Source organism: Lathyrus oleraceus, chromosome 2, assembly GCF_024323335.1.
Source record: "Lathyrus oleraceus cultivar Zhongwan6 chromosome 2, CAAS_Psat_ZW6_1.0, whole genome shotgun sequence".
Taxonomy (NCBI): domain Eukaryota; kingdom Viridiplantae; phylum Streptophyta; class Magnoliopsida; order Fabales; family Fabaceae; genus Lathyrus; species Lathyrus oleraceus.
The window spans coordinates 122,225,644-122,247,463 of record NC_066580.1 but is presented as its reverse complement, the minus strand read 5'-3'; the positions used below and the strand labels follow the sequence as shown (position 1 = coordinate 122,247,463).

At 34.8% G+C, this 21,820-nt stretch overlaps 2 protein-coding genes across 10 annotated transcripts; both read right to left on the bottom strand.

Annotated features, from left to right (window-relative positions):
* Positions 1-2,383: 2,383 nt before the first annotated feature.
* Positions 2,384-8,415, bottom strand: LOC127118423 (probable LRR receptor-like serine/threonine-protein kinase At1g06840). The gene is made up of 20 exons (XM_051048619.1): positions 8,221-8,415; positions 7,997-8,147; positions 7,333-7,404; positions 7,152-7,223; positions 6,926-7,069; positions 6,763-6,834; positions 6,611-6,682; positions 6,456-6,530; positions 6,103-6,171; positions 5,871-5,939; positions 5,685-5,756; positions 5,490-5,576; positions 5,101-5,172; positions 4,507-4,994; positions 4,219-4,377; positions 3,856-4,139; positions 3,721-3,772; positions 3,272-3,522; positions 3,016-3,150; positions 2,384-2,931 (listed from the first exon to the last, which is right to left on the bottom strand). The coding sequence occupies exons 1-20, from the start codon at positions 8,318-8,320 to the stop codon at positions 2,584-2,586; spliced, it is 2,844 nt and encodes a 947-aa protein (XP_050904576.1). The 5' UTR covers positions 8,321-8,415; the 3' UTR covers positions 2,384-2,583.
* A 1,884-nt stretch (positions 8,416-10,299) lies between these two features.
* Positions 10,300-21,608, bottom strand: LOC127118424 (putative B3 domain-containing protein At5g58280). Of its 9 annotated transcripts, none has more exons than XM_051048624.1 (8): positions 21,586-21,608; positions 14,536-14,613; positions 13,499-13,564; positions 13,318-13,413; positions 12,987-13,048; positions 12,752-12,911; positions 12,428-12,634; positions 10,300-11,105 (listed from the first exon to the last, which is right to left on the bottom strand). In XM_051048624.1, the coding sequence occupies exons 2-8, from the start codon at positions 14,611-14,613 to the stop codon at positions 10,539-10,541; spliced, it is 1,236 nt and encodes a 411-aa protein (XP_050904581.1). In that variant the 5' UTR covers positions 21,586-21,608; the 3' UTR covers positions 10,300-10,538. The 9 variants fall into 9 exon arrangements, with proteins under 9 accessions (XP_050904581.1, XP_050904582.1, XP_050904584.1 ...); XM_051048625.1 differs by having other exon boundaries at positions 14,536-14,616; positions 21,586-21,601; XM_051048627.1 differs by lacking the exon at positions 21,586-21,608 and adding an exon at positions 21,539-21,557.
* Between the last annotated feature and the right edge of the window lie 212 nt (positions 21,609-21,820).

Genomic DNA, 21,820 nt, shown 5'->3' with positions numbered 1-21,820 from the left:
TGCTGTTCAGAAAGACTCAGACTTTTGATTCCCCTTAAGTGATAAAATGGAGCAGGCATGTGGCAATTCCTCAAATTATTCTTCAACATATTCTCAGTCGGTGAGACATGGAAAATGTTAGGGGATGCGTGTCTAAAAATGGTTCATATGAAATCTCAGTAATTGTGTAGCACATGTATTATGAAACTAATATGAGTAAGGGTGACAAAATTACCATAATAGACAGTTGTTTCTTGTCAATTGTCTCATCTTCCATTGACTACCTTCAACTGATTTAGAATACAGGTACACCAAACAAGATTACCCTAGTTGAACTCATGAATCCTCTCCAAATCAATAAAGTATTTATTATATACAATGTCGACATAGGTCGTACTTTTGTCCATAAAAATGCATGTGCCAACCAAAATCATGAAGTATGACTTCAATGTACATACTCTATAATATTCAACTCGTGCATCATTAGTTGCGGCATCCACAGTTGCATTTAGGTTGTCAACATAATTTATCATGAGGAAATAAAATATGGCATGACATCCTCTAGTGTCATCTTCTCATGTTGGGCATCACCCAGATCAACTCCTAAATATGTCACCATCAGATTTAGTGCCTCTGATCTATTAATTATAGAGTGATCTAATAATGTTCTTATGATTGGAAGATGTAGGATGAATGATACACCATTAAGTGTGATGGTCATCTCATCGGTCAGAGAATGAAATAACGACGTCTTTGCATGCCATCTCTCATGAAACACGGACAATAAAACACGGTTAATATAACCATATCTAGTCATGCAGAAATCCTTCAGCCGAGATAACTTCAAGACATTCTGAAACCATGGTTCATCAAACTGCAACACCTTTTCTACCTTCCTGCCATGGTTGATACATTTCAACATCTCACTGTACTGCAAAAATAAATACATTATCTTCAGACAATTCAATTATTATAACACTGGTGTTTAACACATACAATTCAATTATTTACGTTACCTCTTCCTTCTACGTGTGTCTAGCAGTATTATGTGCATATAGAAGAAGTGTGAAAGGTCTGAGGGCCTCCCAGAAACTATCAGGCTCAACAACATCAGGATCAACATCAGATATAGGTACAACATCATATATTGGAGAAACTGGGGTTTTGTAATGAGACAAACATACATGACCCCGGGAAGACGATCCTTCAGCAGAAAATGAATATTATCCAACTGCATGTCGCAAGGGTCTAGCTTTCTCCTACATAGTGAAGTATTTTGGGCCACTTTATCATGTCTTAATCGTTGTTGGTTTTCATTCATTTTTTCTATAATCAAACAAGAAAATGCATATCATAATCAAAGAAGCGGAAACAATATATTAGCAAACCAAATTTCAAAACATAATGCAAAACAGAGAATTCAGATTTTGTTATTTGAACTAAGAGTTCGGATTTCAAAATTCGGACTACACGAACCCATAATAGAAACAAAGCATGCACTACGAACCATAAACTCAAATATTCAAAATTTTAAACTAAAACTAATTAGGACAAAACAAATACAACATATCTATTACATTTAACCTAATGTAGCATAATTATAACCTATTTAGGAAATGCATGCATTACAAATATATATAAAAAAAGGAAATGATAAACTTACTAAAGGTGAAAGATGGATGATCTTGACTTTAATGTAGTGGATTAGAATTTGACAAATATGTTAAGTTTGAGTGTAGTAGAGTAGAAGTTGTGAGAAATATTAGAAAATGTTGGAACAAGAGTAGGCAGTGGTGAACTTTGTTTTCTCTTGTGCTCAAATTTGATGAAAGGAAAGATAATGAAGAGGGAAATGTGTGAGTATGAATACTTAAATGAAAGTGTCTGGATTTCAATCTCCGTAAATTTAATCTGAAAATTGAAATTCAAATAAACCCTTTAACGTTTTGGAATTCTGAGTTTGAGTTTTTGTGGGATATATTGAGGCATCCGGATTTCAATATCCGTAAAATTTTAATCTTAATTATAATATTCAAATCAATTTTTAATTTAGATTTAATATGTTTCAGAAAGACTTTATTGTATATTTGATGCGTTCGAATATTGGAACTTATATTTTAACACTGTTTTGAAATCCTAACCTAATCAATTTATTATTAGTCACTTATATAAAATGATGGGTCAGAACTAGTTTAGCATAATGATATCTTTACCTAGTTTAATATATGACTTTGATCTATAAATATCATTAAAACTTTATCATTTTATTCTACAAGTTTTTTTCTGCAATGAATATTTAAAAATATTATATGTAAAACAATAATTAGTGTTACATTCAATTTTAGAAGTAATAAACAAATAAGAACAAAAAATTTTTAAAAATGAACTGTTAAAAAGAATTGAGAGAGTACATTGAAGAATTGTGGAATTACAAAATCAATAAACTACAAGTCATTTCTGTCAATGTTATCTTACAACAAGGCTAGTATCAAAAGAATTGACTATAACTCAAAACAAAAATTATCTTCACTATCAAATTTACAAGCCAATGTTATTCTTATACCATAAAACAATATCCACAAACACATTAATCTTTTTCACCATCTACCTTGGTCTAATGGTAGGTATATCTCCACTAACAAGCTCACTCCCCAAACTATCTTCTGAAACAAAAGGATTCTTCATAACAGATGATGAAGGTTGTGAACTGAAGGTACTTCCAGAATCACTTGTATCATATTCACCACCTTTTTTGGCATGATAATCCGGCATCATCGACAATATGATTTCGAGTTCTCTTGCCACTTCTTCCATTTTCGGCCTTTCTTCCGGCGCATCTTTGCAACAATTTAAACCCAAAATTAATAACTTTTCCACACACTCACTAGTGTAGAATCCCATTCTGTTATCAACAATCGAAAATATTCCACCCGATTCGAACGCCAGTTTAACCTGCGAAAAATTCATCCAGCCTTATATTCTAGATATATCTTAAGCCACAAGTAATAGTTAAGGAACACTATCAGAATCTCAAACCTGTCTAATAATATTTTCGCCGTGAAAAATTGGTGGTTTTCCAGTCACGATTTCAAGAAATACAACACCGAGACTATAAACATCACTTTTGTCAGTTAACTTGCGCGTTAAGAAATACTCTGGATCGAGGTAACCCTGCATTTTTAAAAGTTAAAACAGTTATCAAATATTAGTACGGTGAAATCAACGTAACCAGTGTATAAAGATACGTTCAAATAATTTAATTCATATACACTGTCGTTAGGGGAAACGTTACCGGGGTCCCTTTTACAACGGTAGATACATGAGCAGGCAAATTGCCTTCAATATCTGGAACTGGTGCTAGTCTTGAAAGTCCAAAATCAGCAACTTTTGCTATGTACTTTGAGTCTAATAATATGTTGCTAGCTTTGACATCTCTGTGGAATATTGGAGGATCAGCTTCTGTGTGTAGGTACACAAGACCTTTAGCTGACCCTAGAGCTATCTTCAATCTCATTGCAAAACTAAGAGGTTCTTTAGAATAAGCTGTCATAGAAAATGAATTAAAAAAGTTAAATGAGAGAGTGCATTTGTGAAATACAATGAGGATGATGACCCTGCTCACATGTGTGATCGCAAGAGGGTGCATATACTCTGATCATGTGAAATTATCCCAGTCTAGATAGCATAGAAATTTATGATATAAAGAATGTAAAATGCAAGGAATAAGAGCACAAAATGTACCAGCAAGGTGATCCCTTAGTGTTCCATTTGGCATATATTCATAAACCAGCATCTACAACCATAAAGAAACAAGCCAGATGTAAAAACAAACTAGTCATAGAAGCATACATTTAATTGTGAATTAGAAAAAAATACCTGTTCGCCATCTTCGTCGCAATATCCAATCAGAGACACAAGGTTACGATGATGTAACCTCGATAGCAATTCTATCTCTGTAAGAAACTCCCTCTCACCTTGCAGCGAACCTTCTTGCGCGCGTTTTATGGCAACAACAGTTCCATCATGAAGATTACCTTTATAAACCTTCCCATACCCTCCTTGTCCAATTTGAGCAGATTCACTAAAATTGCTTGTAGCCAAAGCCATTTCTTCGAAATTGAATGATCTTACACCATCAATTTTTATCGAGATCTTAGAGCCTGTGAAAAATTACAAGTCTGCTTTAAGGTACATTTGAGTAAAGCAATTCATACCAATAAGTTATGTTAATTTAATCACCTTTACGCCCTTTGGAGAGTGTACGGTAATCTTTCAACCGTATTTTTAGTATAAATATGGCAACAGTTGCAGATAATGTAACTGAAATGGCAATTGCTCCTAACACAATTCCAACCACCGCACCTGTGCTTATTCCCGAACTTGAAGAGTCGACAAGCCCTGCAGAAACAATTAACTGTCTGAGAACAACCGCAAATAAACACTGGCGCATGAGTACGTATTATGGAGTTCAAGTCTCAGTAGTACTGAGACTTGAACTCCTTACAGAAACAAGTTTTTGCAACTTACCGTCTTTGTAAGGGTCAAGGAGAATGAATTCAAGAAGTTCATAAGGACCAAACAAATCATTCTCATGAATATTCCATTCTCTAAACAAGTCTCTTATCCTAATAACCTCACTGTCATTGAAAGTATAAGAGTTTGCATTATCAACATACACAGGAAAAAGCTTCAAGTGCATTCGCAATCGACCTTCTTCCCACATAAAACTATTAATGAATAGCTGACTATTATGTATGTCAAGGCCACTTGCCAAGAAGCTTTCGAATTCTTCCACATATGTATTAAAATCTGAAAATCCTGGACTTTTCAATCGATAATACACGAGCAACGGCACTGCACAGACACACTCCGGAGAGTATTCGTAAGGAGGAGGGCATGGTTGACTTGGACAGGTAATATTGGAGTTGCCATTCATATCATTTTCAGTTTCAGATCCACAGAACTTAACTATGGTGCTGTTGTTGTTATTTGAGCATATAGGATTCCCCTCAAGCCTGACAAAAGAAAATGTTTGACAAGTTTTGATTTATATCATTAGGATACTAATCATAGTTTCATTTCTTTGAATACAATAAACAGAAAGTATGTTTGTATGCATACATGAGTGTGACATTTGGAGGAAGATTTGTTGTACTTCCTGATATGCCTGTGAGTTGATTATTTTGCATGTTCCTGAAAGATCATAACTTCATGTTGAGTAAATCAAATCAACAAAATCAAGTAGCATCAATGCTGAAGAAAGAACAAAAGACTTGACATATGTGCGCTCCATGATACTGATCTATGTAGTACTGACACTTCAGATTGAATGTGTTTCCTATGTTCTACATGTGTTCAACATGATACTGATACATGTGGTTGCTTTCAATCACTTTTACTTTCTCAAATTATTATCAGCGTCAATGTCGTGTTCGGTGTCTGTGTGAAATAGTCTTAGTAGATACAGGTTTATAAGAGAAAATTTGTGCAATAATCATTCTACATCTTACAATAGAAGCTTTTCTGATCCATTTGAAGTCTTGTTCTGCCAAATGGAAGAGGGAACATTGCCACTTAGTGCATTGTTTGCAAAAGACCTGTCATGGGACAAGATATGTGCTATAAAGTCATTATTGAATTTTATAGCATGATTAATAAAATTATAAATTAAGAAAATGTCGACTAAGAATTTCAAAATTACTTACAATTTCTGAAGATGTGGAAGATCAGAAAAGTAAGATGGAATAGTACCATCAAGATTATTGTTTGATAAATCACTGCAAAAATTTCAAGAGTAAAACAATAAGAGTATATAAGTTCATGTCTATAAGTGAAAAATTGAAATGAAGACGAATAGATTAACATACTATAATAGCAATAGAAGTTCCTACATGGTTGTGATATTATCAGATAGCTTATTAGTAGGAATTGATTCATTCAAATGATTAAAACTGAGGTCACTGCAATTCAAACAAACAACTGTCATTAGAAACATTTACAATCATCAGACATTTGGTCGCATAGGCCAAAAGTTGATTTTGTAAAATTGATTTTGCTATAAAAAAATTTGGTATCTGCTTAAATCAGACTTAAGTTGAATTGAAATGAGATAACTGAACTTACATATAACCAAGGCGTGGTATCTTGCTTAAATCAGGAATTGGTCCTGTCAAGTTGCAGTTCCTAAGGCTCCTGAAGATTAACCAAAAGTTTTATCATCTCAAATTAGTACTTCAAACCAAAACATTAAAATAATGGCTTCCCTATTTATATTGGTAATGTACTAGCACATCATCATATAGATTCAGAGCCGTCTTTGAGGGTGTGCAAGACAGACTACCACACAAGGCCCAAAATTCGTCACAGTTAAACTGTGGCTAAAGAGGGCCTCGTAAAATATTTGTCACAGGTTAATCGTGACTAACTTATACAGGATCTCCAAAAACTTAACACGATCCTACATAGATTACACTTACAATTTCAATAATTTTGGCATATTTCCATAAGAACTTGGAATGCTATTTCCACCAAAGTTGTTGTTATCGAGTTGACTGCAAGAACAAGAAATACATATTAGAATCATACATTTTATGAAAAAAGAATGAACAACATGAAAACCAAATGAGTTTACAGTATCTTTAGGCTTGGCATCTCAGCAAGCTCATCTGGGAGATTTCCTGATAAATTGTTGGTGTCAAGAAGTCTGCAGGTCCAAAGATTCATCTTGTCAACAATATATAGACATGAAAATGAAGCATTAAGAAACGGTTACGCGTCACTTACAGGTGAAGAAGGTTTCTTAAGCCAGAAAGCTGTGGTGGAATTGGTCCACTGAGTGAATTGTTGTTCATGTGACTACTCCATTTTGAGAAAAGATTAAAGCATTATTTTCATCATCTTTTTAGAAAAATGTTAAAACTGTATGAGTCAGTGTAAAGAACATTACAAGTGTTGTGCATTTGTCAAGTTTGCGAATGATAAAGGTATTGGTCCTGTAAGATTGTTTTGATCAACTTGGATTCTGTTCAGGACTGGAAGATAACCAAGCTCTTCTGGTAAATGACCTGTTAATTGATTTCCATTCAAAAGCCTACAAAAAAACAATGTTATTGATTTTCAATTTTTGAGTCTTCGATAACGGAATTAGACCGCGAAGAATGTTCTGAACTTACAAGAGTCTTAAAGTTTTGATATTGCCGATTTCCTTCGGAATGTTCCCGGTTATGTTGTTCCACATAAAGTCCCTTTGAAGATTACATGTAAAAGCACATATTAGAGTAAGAAAGTAACAGAAATCTGTTACATACTGCTAATATTCTTGATCAAAATTGAAACTGTTTATTTATAGCTTACAATATTTTCAGATGAGATAACTTGCCAATCTCAGGTACCAAAGTTCCAGCCAAACTCATATTCATTAGATGCCTATACACAAAAATAAAAGTTTGTGTCAAAATGCAATTAAGAAATGAATCATCTTAAGCGTACAAGGGATACTTAAACCCGATTATAGCGAGAAACGAGCATCGTAGTCTTAGAAATGAAGCAAAAGCAGAAAAAACTAGAGCTTAAACTAATTAGGAAACTAGGACTAATTATTGTTTTGGACCGTCTGCAAGACCCGTGGAGAAAGGCCTACGAATGAACTTCAAGTAGATAGGCGCATGGAACAGGTAGACTTTCACTTTGGCCATTAGCAGAGGATTCCGCCCTCCAACGCATCAATCACCGTCCGATTCAATCAGACGGCTAACCGCACAACACGCCATATCACTCGCGAACGGTTACAACTGCTCTTGATATATATTAATAAAGTGCGTCATTTCAGATATTAAAAAATCATTCTCACTCTCACATTACTTTTCATTCTCTCACTGACTTGGGCGTTGGAGTGCTGCTCCACCGATCCAGTATCTCATCTCACCGTTTCACCACACATTTTTGTTTCCCTAGCGGAACAATTACTAAGAAAACACTCAAAAGTTCAATATAGAAAAAATTAAGTGTAAAGCCATACAATCTTTGAACATGTAGAAAATCATCATCTAATGTTGTATTGGAGCACATAACTCCTGCCCACTTGGATGTACATGGATCTCCATCATTCCAGTTGCTCAAATTTCCATTAATATCAATCAAATTCTCCTTTATGATTCTCAATGTATCAACTGCATGTTAGTCAAAATGAAACTATGTTAATATGTTATATCAAAGAAATTAAAATGAAGAAAAAAAACAAACCTTCAATAGGGTCAGTTCTTTGAGTAGCAGCCAATAAAAAACAGCAGCAAAACAGAAAGCATAGAACAATTTCACATTCACAACTCTTTGAAAAGTTCATCTTCCCATAAAAGCAGAAATCAACACAAACTCTAACAAAAGCCAAAATGTAAAAAGATTATAGTAATTTGCATGTATATATATGTAATGAGAAAAGTAAAGATGACACAAAATACTTAATAGTAAAAAAGATTAGCGTTGAAAAGTTCTTAGATAATGACTTTTGACCAAAGTGTTAATTAATCAAGATACATGCGTAATTATATTGAAAAATATGATATAGCAAATCAAAAATTGACAGAGGAAGAGATTACTGAAAGAAATTAAAAAAGAAGTACATTTGACTTTCTGGAATCAGATGCCAAGTCCTTCATTTAATTAGTCCATTAGAATTATTAAAAAAAAATAACAGATGAACTGTTCTATTCAAAAGTCTAACATGATTGATGATTTTAGTATCACATTAATTACTAATAGTTTATCCATTCCTTCATTTTTTTAAATAGTATATAGTTTCATTGTGGATGAAGTTATTCAACTCTTTGAATTTCAAACTTAAAATGATTCAGCCTTCTTTAATTTTAAAAGGTATATTAGGTGAATGATTTACAGATGATTTGACACTTCTAAAATGAATAAAAAATGGAATGAAAAAATAAAAATAAAGAGGTTATTTATGTTTTAAAACTCACGTTTTATCATTCATATGATACTTATCACTCAACTATTCATTGACTTTAAGAAATTGAATCCTAGGAGACATGGGAAATTGAATCCTAGGAGACATGGGCATTGACCAAATGCATCAAAGTTCACAATTGCATCAACCAAAAAAAAAATCCCACTTGTAACGAATTTATTTTTCTCAATGTTTTGTACCAAGACAAAAAATGACTTTTTTTTAAAGCACGATAAAAGATGATTGATGGATAATGGAGACCATACTAGAATGATTCTCGTAATAAGAGATTGAGGTGGAACTTTTGCAACTGTCTAATGAATCATATTTAAGTGTGACTCAGAGTCACATTTATATAGGATAGGTGAAGGTAACTATTTTGGGATTGTCTGACGTGAAGCGTGGGTGACTGTTGGATGATGATCCAATAACTTAGAGTGAAGAGGAGGCATCCTCCTGTGTGGTGATCCATGACGCGGGTCCATCTGTGCCATAGTGCGACAAATTTTCAAAGAAGATGGACCTATGTAGATTGGGTCGGCCTTGTGGGTCGTGGACCTGTCCTGAACAATTGCCCCTAAATCCTTATTGTTAACCATGAATGGAGGATTGATGACATAAGAGTAGATGAGGTTGGTCCATAAGTCTGAACCGAGGTGAACTCGTCTGTTGAATGGGGGCTTCTTGTTTAGTGGGAATGTCATGGATGATCCTAAAGTGCATATGTTTGCTAGGCGTCTAGGTGTAACTTCAAATGTCCATTTAATGTTGAGGAAGTAACAATTATCTTTGAACAGTGATGAGGAAATGGATAAAAATATTGTTAATAATCCAGAACTCACTGCAAATGTTGAAGACTATCGTTGGATGGATAGTGAAATCTTAGGACCCATGTTTTTCTACTCCCCTGAGGACACATTAAAATGGGCATGCTGAGAAGTTGGGTCGTCCTCCGACTAGAAGATGATTATCCTCATGTCAAACATGAGACAAAGTCGTCGCGGAGAAGGTCACAATCTTGAAGGAAGTTTCTTAAACCATTCAGGGTACCTCTTCTCAGGCTCAAGGTAACATTGAGCTAAAGAAGGGGGGTAAAGACTAAGGAGCTTATTGGAAAAAGACCAAAGACGAATCTCATAAAAACAATACTCATAATGGGAAATAATAATAGCCTGTGGCTCCTTCAAGATTGAAAAGATTATTGAGACATTGTTGCAAAGAATAACTTCAACCACCTGACTAAGCTGGACAGTTCAAGTTGTTTGGAGCTCGTCCCAAAATCTCATCATCACTTGCACTGGCTTTTGAAATCATGATGTTATTTACTCTTGTTTACTCTTGAATATAATAAGCATAAATCATCAAAGGAAAATTCAAAACAGAAGCTACCATTGAATAAAAGTTCCTTGTTCCTAAATTATCTCTAAAGCTAACATTCAGACACTTGCTAATACATATCAAAGAGCAGCATTCTCCTTAATAAGGTAACAAGAGGTGCTTACACATCTAACATGTCTAAAAGTGCAACACTATTGTCTTCATAAAACATTTAATATAACCTAAAATCCATATCTGCATTTCATAACGACCTTTTAACCAGTCATTTAGAGACTGGGTTTTTAGGAGCTGAGTTTTTTCGAGGTTTTCCAACTGGCTTAACTTTCTTTAACTTAATATCATCATGCTGAACAAGTTCTTTCTTCGTAGTTTCAACTTGTGCTTCCTCTTTCGGTTCAAGAGTAGTAGATGCTTCGGATATCTTTTGCACTATTTTCTGAGAAGATCTAGTGTTTCTTCCGGTAGTTGCATTTGGTTTTGGCGTTTCAATTTTTGCTTCAGAATCAGGAGTGGTAGGTAGTTCAGACTTCTTTGGCAATTTTTTCTGAGATGATTTAGTTTTTCTACTCGTATTTGCCCTCTGTGGTTTAACATCTTTTTCAATGCTACTTTCGAACAGACTTTCTTCAGAACTCTTTGATTCCTTAGTTTCACATACAATGGCACGTTTTTGCTTTTTACTCTTTGGTTCTGATTTGCGATTATTGGCAGCCTTAGATTCTTTTGTTGCTTTCGATGTGTGCATATTTTCTTCTTCTATCAAAGTGTTGTTTTCTTCTTCTATCTTTTCTTCTTCATATGCATCTGGAAATGCTCTAACAATATAAACCTGCAGTAATATTATTGTCAATTTGTCATAATCATTACTTATTTTTAGGCTCAATAGTTTTCTAAAACTAAAAACCTTAATTCGGGGGAATGTTCTCTACTTTGTAGCACTGTCACCTCTGAACAAAGGTGTCTGGTATTCGACACGTGATAGTGTCTCACATCGACAAATGTGATGATTTCGTTCAATTTATTCGTTTTTTCAAATAATTATCAGGGTTGACATATCAGTGTCTGGTTCGTGTGAGTGTTTTGTCTCTATTTCTTGAAGAAGCTTATCCCTAAAGAAATCAATTAAAAAATATGGAGCCTTTAAGACTTGTTCACTCACACCAATGTATGTGATATAGACTAACAGTCCAACTCCAACCTTTAATGAAGGCTTAAATATCTTTTTTTGTCTTTACAAATATATTAGTTCTCTTTTTCTTGTTTTTTTTTTTTAGTTTAGTCCCTGCAGAATAAAAACTATTCACTTCACTCATTGTTTTGTTTTAATCCTTGAACTGTTTTTCATGTTCGAACTAGTCCTTATATTGTTCAAATATTACAGGAACTAAAACTAACTTGAACAGATACAAAAGAGGCAGGAGTAGAACAAAGAAAAATTATAGGCCAAAGCTAAATCTAGATATATATCTATATATGACATAGATTTGTTGAAATATTGATTTAGATTGTAATTAAATTTGATATGATCACAGTTATATATAGATTATTCTTCTCGTGCATATAAAGAATATGTATCATTTCTTTATAGAGAACATTAAATTGCAGATTGCAAGCAAAAGAAGAAAGTGGAGCTGCAGTTTTTAAAGCCTCAAAATAAGTTGTATATATTTTTTAGAAAATGGCTTGGGTATAACTCAACCTTAAGAGTTAATTCCAAAAGCTAGCTCATCAAAGAGAACCAGTCACATTTATTAACACAACTAATTTGGCCATATCACAAGTCCTTGAGTGCAACACAAGCCTTTCGAAATCAGGACTAGGTATTGGGAGGTATTAGACTATGTAAATATAGAAAGAAAATTTATCTAACCTATGTAAATACATCGGGAGCATGAAGATAGCAAGTTTATCATATACCATCTTAGAATTTGGGTAAGGTCTAACTTAGTCCAAAAGCTATCGCCATAACTTAGCTGTTGGTATGAGGGTTTCCCTAAAAAAAACATTATTTTGGCTATATCACTATTCACTCGTCATTGTGAGATCTACAATAGGGCCTAACTCAATCAAAAAAGCTAGCTCAAGAGGTAAGGATTACTTACACCTTTGAAGTTAAAAGAGATTTGGATGAGAATTGTAAACATAACTTACCTTAAATCTTGCTGGTTCAACCAATTCAAAAACTAGTGCATCACCATCATCCAACTTATGTTCCAGTGCAAATGCTCTCCAGCCACCACTAAGCCCAGCTCTAGTGCCAATGTAAACAGCCTTGTATTCTGATCCTTCTTCATCCTCTAAAACCATGTTATACACTGTTTTTGGAAGATGTTCCTCACTAAATCTACTAGGAAGACCCTGACAAAGTAAAGATGATACATTGGGAAGTACGTCGTATGTTAATTGTATTTACAAATAATCTAAACATTAAAGAATGTGAGACCATATTAAAAAATATTCTGAACGGACACATACCAACCAAAAACAGCTATAAACATGGGACCGGACCATAGACTTGATAAAAGATGGTTTCGAAGAGTTCAAATTGATTTGGAGTGCCTCTGCAGCCTCCAAAGCATGATTTCTTTCTTGACTTGTAGCTTCTTTGATTTCGTCTAGTGGCCTTGCAATGTAACTGAGAGTCCCATAACCTTGTTATTAATATTTAAATTAGCAATATAAGGAAGTCAATGAGTAATTAATTAACCACCTTCCCCATGATGACGGAATTGACCTCGACCTCTTCCGGAGATTAGGAAGGTCTGTGCCAAACTGTAGAAAAATGAAATATACACTGTCAAATAGACATTTGTGCTAGACTATCACGAAACATGATAGCTAAATTATCATACTTTTTTTGTCTTAGGGTACAAAAAAAAAAACTCAACAAATTGCTAGTAAAAAATTTCTACTACATCCACTCATATTAGCTTTAAATATTCCATTATCCAGAGGTGATTCAACCCTCTTTCTTGAGTCACACTTTTTGTTTGATTCATTGCGTTATGGTAATTTGAACCTTGCAAGACAACAGAGCTTACCTCCTCACGATAAGAAGGAACTGGGTTTCTTGCACGAGAAGAACGCCTTGGTTCCACAACAACAATAGTCTTTGATTTTGGTCTGTAAAGACGATTCTGCAGAGAAACAGAAGAAAAAAAAAGGTCAAAACTGAACGCTGGTTCCTTATTGATTAAAACCAAATCAAAATTGAAAGCTTACCGCGGACTTCTTTGCTGGACTTGCAATTTCGATTAATGTTTTCGATATTGTTGAAATTCCTAAATCCTTGAGAATAAAAAGGGAAGCTATGTCAAGTAAGAAATCACCAAATTAAAACAAAATCTAAGCCAAGGAAGTTATGTAAAGTAAGAAATCACCAAACTAGAACAAAATCTAAGCCGCTAAGACTCTGTTAGTAGCGGTGACACCGGTGAGGGACACAAGTAGTTTGCATATATATATAGGTTCAAACCTCACTGTCACAACTATTACTAACATTTATAAGTGGATCAAACCAGGAATTATGACCGCCTAGGTTCAAACCTCACTGTCACCACTATTATTAACATTTATAAGAAGATCAAACCAGGAATTGTGGCTGCCATATCAAGTTTTTGATGCTTTTGTGACACAATTGAGGCTGCATCAGCCGCATTTGACAATAAACTCCGTAGTATCAAGCTGTTAGCAGTAACTCTGGGCTCATACGTGAGTGTTGTGAATCAAATACACAACAATGGCTTCTAGACACAATTTAAAACATGATCTAAACCAGCATGAAAGTCTTGAATAGTTCACACAAGCATATATATTACTCTCAAAGCTTAAGTAATAATGGTTTATCTTTATGATACATTACTCAATCAGGGTATAAAAATAATCTAAAGCGACAATTTAGGCCACATCAGCAAGGTTTTAAGAAACAGTCTTTTACAGCAAAAACGGCCACAGCAAAATAGTCGTGGAAGGTGGCGTTACTGTTATTCACACAGCGGCGACTGCAATGAGTATCGCAACACTTGTACAGACCGAAATCGCAAAAACCAGTGATCTGCCACGACGGTTATTTAAAACTATGCACATTAGGGTTTTTGATGTTTTTACTACTGTTGTTGAGGCTGCATAAGCCAAATTAGACAAAAAAACTCTGCAATATAAAAAATCACAACCCGACCACAATGTTAAACCTAGCTTTCAAACAACATGAAATGAAAGTCCTAATAGTCAAACAAACAGTGATTGGTGATTAAGATTACCTCAAACCTCTTCTTGTTCTCTTCAAGTCTTAACTTTCTAGCTTCTTCATAGTTGTTACTAGAGGATCCCTTTGCCATCTGCTAAAAGAAACACGCAATGATTCAAAACAAAAACTATCATGAAACTTTTAAAAGAAAACGAGAAAACCCTAACATCAAAAATCCGTCGCAAGAGTGAGTAAAAGAATGGGTTTTTAGTACATTGATTGGGAAGAAAAAGAATAAAACGAGTTGAATTTAATGATGAAATGATGATAGTGGAAGAGATTTAGGTGAAGTAGCGATGGTGTTGCTACTACAGTGGAGTGAGTTGAAAGAGGGAAGAAAAGCCAAATTGATTTTCAAATCTCTTTCTTACAATCTTACCGCTCTAACTTCTACTATTATAGATGTATTCTATTCCAGCCCTACAAAAGTAAAAACTTTTTTTTTTCACTATAGTATCTTGTGTTACCGCTAAATGAAGAAAGTTTTTCAAAAAATATACATTTTTTAATTTTATTTTATTTTCAATTCAAATCTTGTGAAAGAGTTTTATTTTATAATTTATATAAAGGAGGGTCAAAGTCTAGACGAAAAGAAACTATAAAAAGAATTAAATGGGGAATAGCATTCTCAAACAAATCACTGACAATAATGTGATTAAGAAACGAATGGCACTCTTCTAAGATGTACGAAGAGTTCGAGTGTAATCTTTTTTCTTTGGCTAATGCATTCGCACACATATTGGTTTCCCCGGTAGATGTGACAAATCTCAATCTCTCTATCTTGATGCATTAAAGTTCTTATTTTCGTGATCAAGTGTCTTCCCATGTTACTACTTTGACCACTCGTCGTAATGTCATTTACCACTTGCTGAGAATCCACCTCCAAAATCACTTTCTGAAAATCCATTGTCACAGCTAGCTTTAAGCCTTCCAAATCACCTCAAAGTTCAGTTATGTAAACACTACTCATGCCAACATATTTAGAGAAACCTCTAAGTCACTCTATTTCTCTCCCTTTAATGATCACACCACAACTTGTATTGTCGTGTTTACTATCGCTTCATCTGTGTTTAGTTTGATCCAACCCACCGGAGAAACTTCTCACTTTATGTAACTTAAATTTTTATGGGGGCTCCAAGTTGATATTTGCAGCAGTTTTTACATGCTCATAATCTTGAATCAATTTATTGATATAACTTAACATGCACGGGGGTCGATTAAAACTCCCATCATGAGTCTCCTCATTATGCCACGTTCAAATAGTAGCCCAAAAAGTCATCCAATCTTCCTCGGTGATCCACCCCAAGTTAGCATTCATGTTATAATAAATCCAATTCTTCAAGTTACCTGCAAAAAAGCTAAAACGATTGGTAGTGTTCATAGTTGCCATCCAAAGCGCAACTACATGTGGGAATCCCAAAGAACATGGAGTGTGTCTTATTCAATGTTATTACAAAAGGAACACATTGCACTTTCAAAACCCATGTGGTGCTTTCTACTATTAATGAGTAGTATATCATGTTGAAGAATCCAAAATGAGAATCGAACTCATTTCGTTGCTTAAATTTTCCAAATTTCTTAAGGCATGTTACTTGTTCTTCCTCCACAATCATCAAGAAGTTTGTACATAGTTCCAACACTGAATTATATCCCATTATGCCAAAATCCAACCCTCACGTCTGGACATGCGTCGAAAGAAGCAAGCATAATAGCAACAATTCGTTGGAGTATATCCATTGGAGGCCAATTATTCAGATCATCCCAATTCCAACCAGCATCTTCGTTAGCAATATCATCCACGTTAGCATTTTGTATGTGCATGGGGATAAAAAATTGAAGTTCAGAAATGCGAGCGTTTGGTGCAATCCAAACACCATTCCACACATTCACGTCCTTGTCGCCTTCAATACTTCACATACTGTATTTATCAACTTACGACCAAACTATCGCAATACTTTTCCAGTGGATTAAGTCTCTGGACTTCATCGAAATATCTCTTCTGTTATCATTCATGTCGCATTTACCCCAAACACCATCACACCAAAACTCCCCATTATTATTTTGGAGCTTCCACACAAGTTTGGAGATACATGCCTTGTTTATAATGTCCAACTTGCACAACCTTAGTCCATCATCACTCTTTGAACTAGTATCAACATCCCATTTGATGGCATTATCTTTTTTGCTCCTGCTATTATCCCCCCCCCCCCCCATATGAACCTCCATTGGATCTTGTGAATTTCATCAATACACGACTTAGGGATGGTATATGTCATCATAGGAAATGTTCAGATAGCTTCAAAAACACTCTTTGCAATAGCCACTCTCCCTGCAAAAGCAAGTTAACTTCCCTTCCATAAAGCAAGCTTAATATTCACTTAGTCCACAAAGCAAGCTTAATAACATCCATCATATTGTGTCGGTGTGTTGAAAGACGAAACTTATGAGTTCAAAAGTGGGAACCTATGATTGTTCGAGGTTCAGAAGTGGGGACTCAGGGTTTAGAAGTGGGGATTCAATTCGATGAGGAACTGTTGTTGAGTGGACGAGATTAATAACAAACCTCTGATGTCCAAATTGGTATCACATGCATAGAGTTGAGTCGTGAGTCACGTGGCATACCTAAAGGCTCTGTGAATTGAATGGTTATGTTGATGTGTGATCGAATATGTATTGTTTTGATTGTGTGATTAATTTACCATTGCATTCTTTTACACTGTTAATATATTTGAGTGTATTCTCACCCCTTTCTTCTTTGTTTTGTGTTGCTTTGTACATAGTTATACAAATACTCAGGAGGAGTAAATGATGTTGTGAGTTGGAAGATAACCTTGGAGCTTTTCTTCGTTTATTTTATTGTTTATCGCTATTTAGTTAGTTTATATGCTCTGATCTATAACATTGAGGAACGAGGCGTGTTATTTGTCCTGAGTTGATTTTAAAACATGATATAAACCAGCATGAAAGTCTTGAATAGTTCACACAAGCATATATATTACACACAAAGTTTCAGTAATAATGGTTTATCTTTATGATACATTACTCAATCAGGGTATAAAAATAATCTAAAGCGACAATTTAGGCCGCATCAGCAAGGTTTTAAGAAACAGTCTTTTACAGCAAAAACAGCCACAGCAAAATAGTAGTGGAAGGTGGCGTTACTGTTATTCACACAGCGGCGACTGCAATGAGTATCGCAACACTTGTATTTACCGAAATAGCAAAAACCAGTGATCTGCCACGATGGTTATTTAAAACTATACACATTAGGGTTTTTGATGTTTCTACTATTGTTGTTGAGGCTGCATAAGCCAAATTAGACAAAACAAATCTGCAATATAATAAATCACAACCCGACCACAAAGTTAAACATAGCTTTCAAACAACATGAAATGAAAGTCCTAATAGTCAAACAAACAGTGATTGGTGATTAAGATTACCTTAAACCTCTTCTTGTTCTCTTCAAGTCTTAGTTTTCTAGCTTCTTCATAGTTGTTACTAGAGGATCCCTTTGCCATCTGCTAAAAGAAACACACAATGATTCAACAAAAAAGAACTATCATGAAACTTTTGATAGAAAACGAGAAAACCCTAACATCAAAAATCCGTCGCAAGAGTGAGTAAAAGAATGGGTTTTTAGTACATTGATTGGGAAGAAAAAGAATGAAAGAAGTTAAATTTAATGATGAAATGATGATAGTGGAAGAGATTTAGGTGAAGTAGCGATGGTGTTGCTACTACAGCGGAGTGAGTTGAAAGAGGGAAGAAAAGCCAAATTGATTTTCAAATCTCTTTCTTACAATCTTACCGCTTTAACTTCTACTATTATAGATGTATTCTATTCCAGCCCTACAAAAGTAAAAACATTTTTTTCACTATAGTATCTTGTGTTACCGCTAAATGAAGAAAGTTTTTCAAAAAATATACATTTTTTAATTTTATTTTATTTTCAATTCAAATCTTGTGAATGAGTTTTTATTTATTTATATAAAGGAGGGTCAAAGTCTAGAAGAAAGGAAACTACAAAAAGAATTAAATGGGGAATAGCATTCTCAAACAAATCATTGACAATAATGTGATTAAGGAACGAATGACACTCTTCTAAGATGTACGAATAGTTCGAGTGTAATCTTTTTCCTTTGGCTAATGCATTCGCGCACATATTGGCTTCCCATGTAGATGTGACGAATCTTAATCTCTCTAGCTTGATGCATTAAAGTTCTTATTTCGTGATCAAGTGTCTTCCCATGTTACTACTTTGACCACTCGTCGTAATGTCATTTACCACTTGCTGAGAATCCACCTCCAAAATCACTTTCTGAAAATCCATTGTCACAGCTAGCTTTAAGCCTTCCAAATCACCTCAAAGTTCAGTTATGTAAACACTACTCATGCCAACATATTTAGAGAAACCTCTAAGTCACTCTATTTCTCTCCCTTTAATGATCACACCACAACTTGTATTGTCGTGTTTACTATCGCTTCATCTGTGTTTAGTTTGATCCAACCCACCGGAGAAACTTCTCACTTTATGTAACTTAAATTTTTATGGGGGCTCCAAGTTGATATTTGCAGCAGTTTTTACATGCTCATAATCTTGAATCAATTTATTGATATAACTTAACATGCACGGGGGTCGATTAAAACTCCCATCATGAGTCTCCTCATTATGCCACGTTCAAATAGTAGCCCAAAAAGTCATCCAATCTTCCTCGGTGATCCACCCCAAGTTAGCATTCATGTTATAATAAATCCAATTCTTCAAGTTACCTGCAAAAAAGCTAAAACGATTGGTAGTGTTCATAGTTGCCATCCAAAGCGCAACTACATGTGGGAATCCCAAAGAACATGAAGTGTGTCTTATTCAATGTTATTACAAAAGGAACACATTGCACTTTCAAAACCCATGTGGTGCTTTCTACTATTAATGAGTAGTCTATCATGTTGAAGAATCCAAAATGAGAATCGAACTCATTTCGTTGCTTAAATTTTCCAAATTTCTTAAGGCATGTTACTTGTTCTTCCTCCACAATCATCAAGAAGTTTGTACATAGTTCCAACACTGAATTATATCCCATTATGCCAAAATCCAACCCTCACGTCTGGACATGCGTCGAAAGAAGGAAGCATAATAGCAATAATTCGTTGGAGTATATCCATTGGAGGCCAATTATTCAGATCATCCCAATTCCAACCAGCATCTTCGTTAGCAATATCATCCACGTTAGCATTTTGTATGTGCATGGGGATAAAAAATTGAAGTTCAGAAATGCGAGCGTTTGGTGCAATCCAAACACCATTCCACACATTCACGTCCTTGTCGTCTTCAATACTTCACATACTGTATTTATCAACTTACGACCAAACTATCGCAATACTTTTCCAGTGGATTAAGTCTCTGGACTTCATCGAAATATCTCTTCTGTTATCATTCATGTCGCATTTACCCCAAACACCATCACACCAAAACTCCCCATTATTATTTTGGAGCTTCCACACAAGTTTGGAGATACATGCCTTGTTTATAATGTCCAACTTGCACAACCTTAGTCCATCATCACTCTTTGAACTAGTATCAACATCCCATTTGATGGCATTATCTTTTTTGCTCCTGCTATTATCCCCCCCCCCCATATGAACCTCCATTGGATCTTGTGAATTTCATCAATACACGACTTAGGGATGGTATATGTCATCATAGGAAATGTTCAGATAGCTTCAAAAACACTCTTTGCAATAGCCACTCTCCCTGCAAAAGCAAGTTAACTTCCCTTCCATAAAGCAAGCTTAATATTCACTTAGTCCACAAAGCAAGCTTAATAACATCCATCATATTGTGTCGGTGTGTTGAAAGACGAAACTTATGAGTTCAAAAGTGGGAACCTATGATTGTTCGAGGTTCAGAAGTGGGGACTCAGGGTTTAGAAGTGGGGATTCAATTCGATGAGGAACTGTTGTTGAGTGGACGAGATTAATAACAAACCTCTGATGTCCAAATTGGTATCACATGCATAGAGTTGAGTCGTGAGTCACGTGGCATACCTAAAGGCTCTGTGAATTGAATGGTTATGTTGATGTGTGATCGAATATGTATTGTTTTGATTGTGTGATTAATTTACCATTGCATTCTTTTACACTGTTAATATATTTGAGTGTATTCTCACCCCTTTCTTCTTTGTTTTGTGTTGCTTTGTACATAGTTATACAAATACTCAGGAGGAGTAAATGATGTTGTGAGTTGGAAGATAACCTTGGAGCTTTTCTTCGTTTATTTTATCGTTTATCGCTATTTAGTTAGTTTATATGCTCTGATCTATAACATTGAGGAACGAGGCGTGTTATTTGTCCTGAGTTGATTTTAAAACATGATATAAACCAGCATGAAAGTCTTGAATAGTTCACACAAGCATATATATTACACACAAAGTTTCAGTAATAATGGTTTATCTTTATGATACATTACTCAATCAGGGTATAAAAATAATCTAAAGCGACAATTTAGGCCGCATCAGCAAGGTTTTAAGAAACAGTCTTTTACAGCAAAAACAGCCACAGCAAAATAGTAGTGGAAGGTGGCGTTACTGTTATTCACACAGCGGCGACTGCAATGAGTATCGCAACACTTGTATTTACCGAAATAGCAAAAACCAGTGATCTGCCACGATGGTTATTTAAAACTATACACATTAGGGTTTTTGATGTTTCTACTATTGTTGTTGAGGCTGCATAAGCCAAATTAGACAAAACAAATCTGCAATATAATAAATCACAACCCGACCACAAAGTTAAACATAGCTTTCAAACAACATGAAATGAAAGTCCTAATAGTCAAACAAACAGTGATTGGTGATTAAGATTACCTTAAACCTCTTCTTGTTCTCTTCAAGTCTTAGTTTTCTAGCTTCTTCATAGTTGTTACTAGAGGATCCCTTTGCCATCTGCTAAAAGAAACACACAATGATTCAACAAAAAAGAACTATCATGAAACTTTTGATAGAAAACGAGAAAACCCTAACATCAAAAATCCGTCGCAAGAGTGAGTAAAAGAATGGGTTTTTAGTACATTGATTGGGAAGAAAAAGAATGAAAGAAGTTAAATTTAATGATGAAATGATGATAGTGGAAGAGATTTAGGTGAAGTAGCGATGGTGTTGCTACTACAGCGGAGTGAGTTGAAAGAGGGAAGAAAAGCCAAATTGATTTTCAAATCTCTTTCTTACAATCTTACCGCTTTAACTTCTACTATTATAGATGTATTCTATTCCAGCCCTACAAAAGTAAAAACATTTTTTTCACTA

Coding starts and splice junctions, on each gene's coding strand:
- LOC127118424 (XM_051048624.1), bottom strand. CDS start 14,613: ATGGCAAAGGGATCCTCTAGTAACAACTATGAAGAAGCTAGAAAGTTA. Junction 13,049..13,317: donor TTCCTTCTTATCGTGAGGAG/GTAAGCTCTGTT, acceptor ATTTTTCTACAG/TTTGGCACAGACCTTCCTAA. Junction 12,912..12,986: donor ATTCCGTCATCATGGGGAAG/GTGGTTAATTAA, acceptor TGGGACTCTCAG/TTACATTGCAAGGCCACTAG.
- LOC127118423 (XM_051048619.1), bottom strand. CDS start 8,320: ATGAACTTTTCAAAGAGTTGTGAATGTGAAATTGTTCTATGCTTTCTG. Junction 7,405..7,996: donor TTTCTACATGTTCAAAGATT/GTATGGCTTTAC, acceptor TTTTGTGTATAG/GCATCTAATGAATATGAGTT. Junction 6,683..6,762: donor TTAAGAAACCTTCTTCACCT/GTAAGTGACGCG, acceptor TTGGACCTGCAG/ACTTCTTGACACCAACAATT.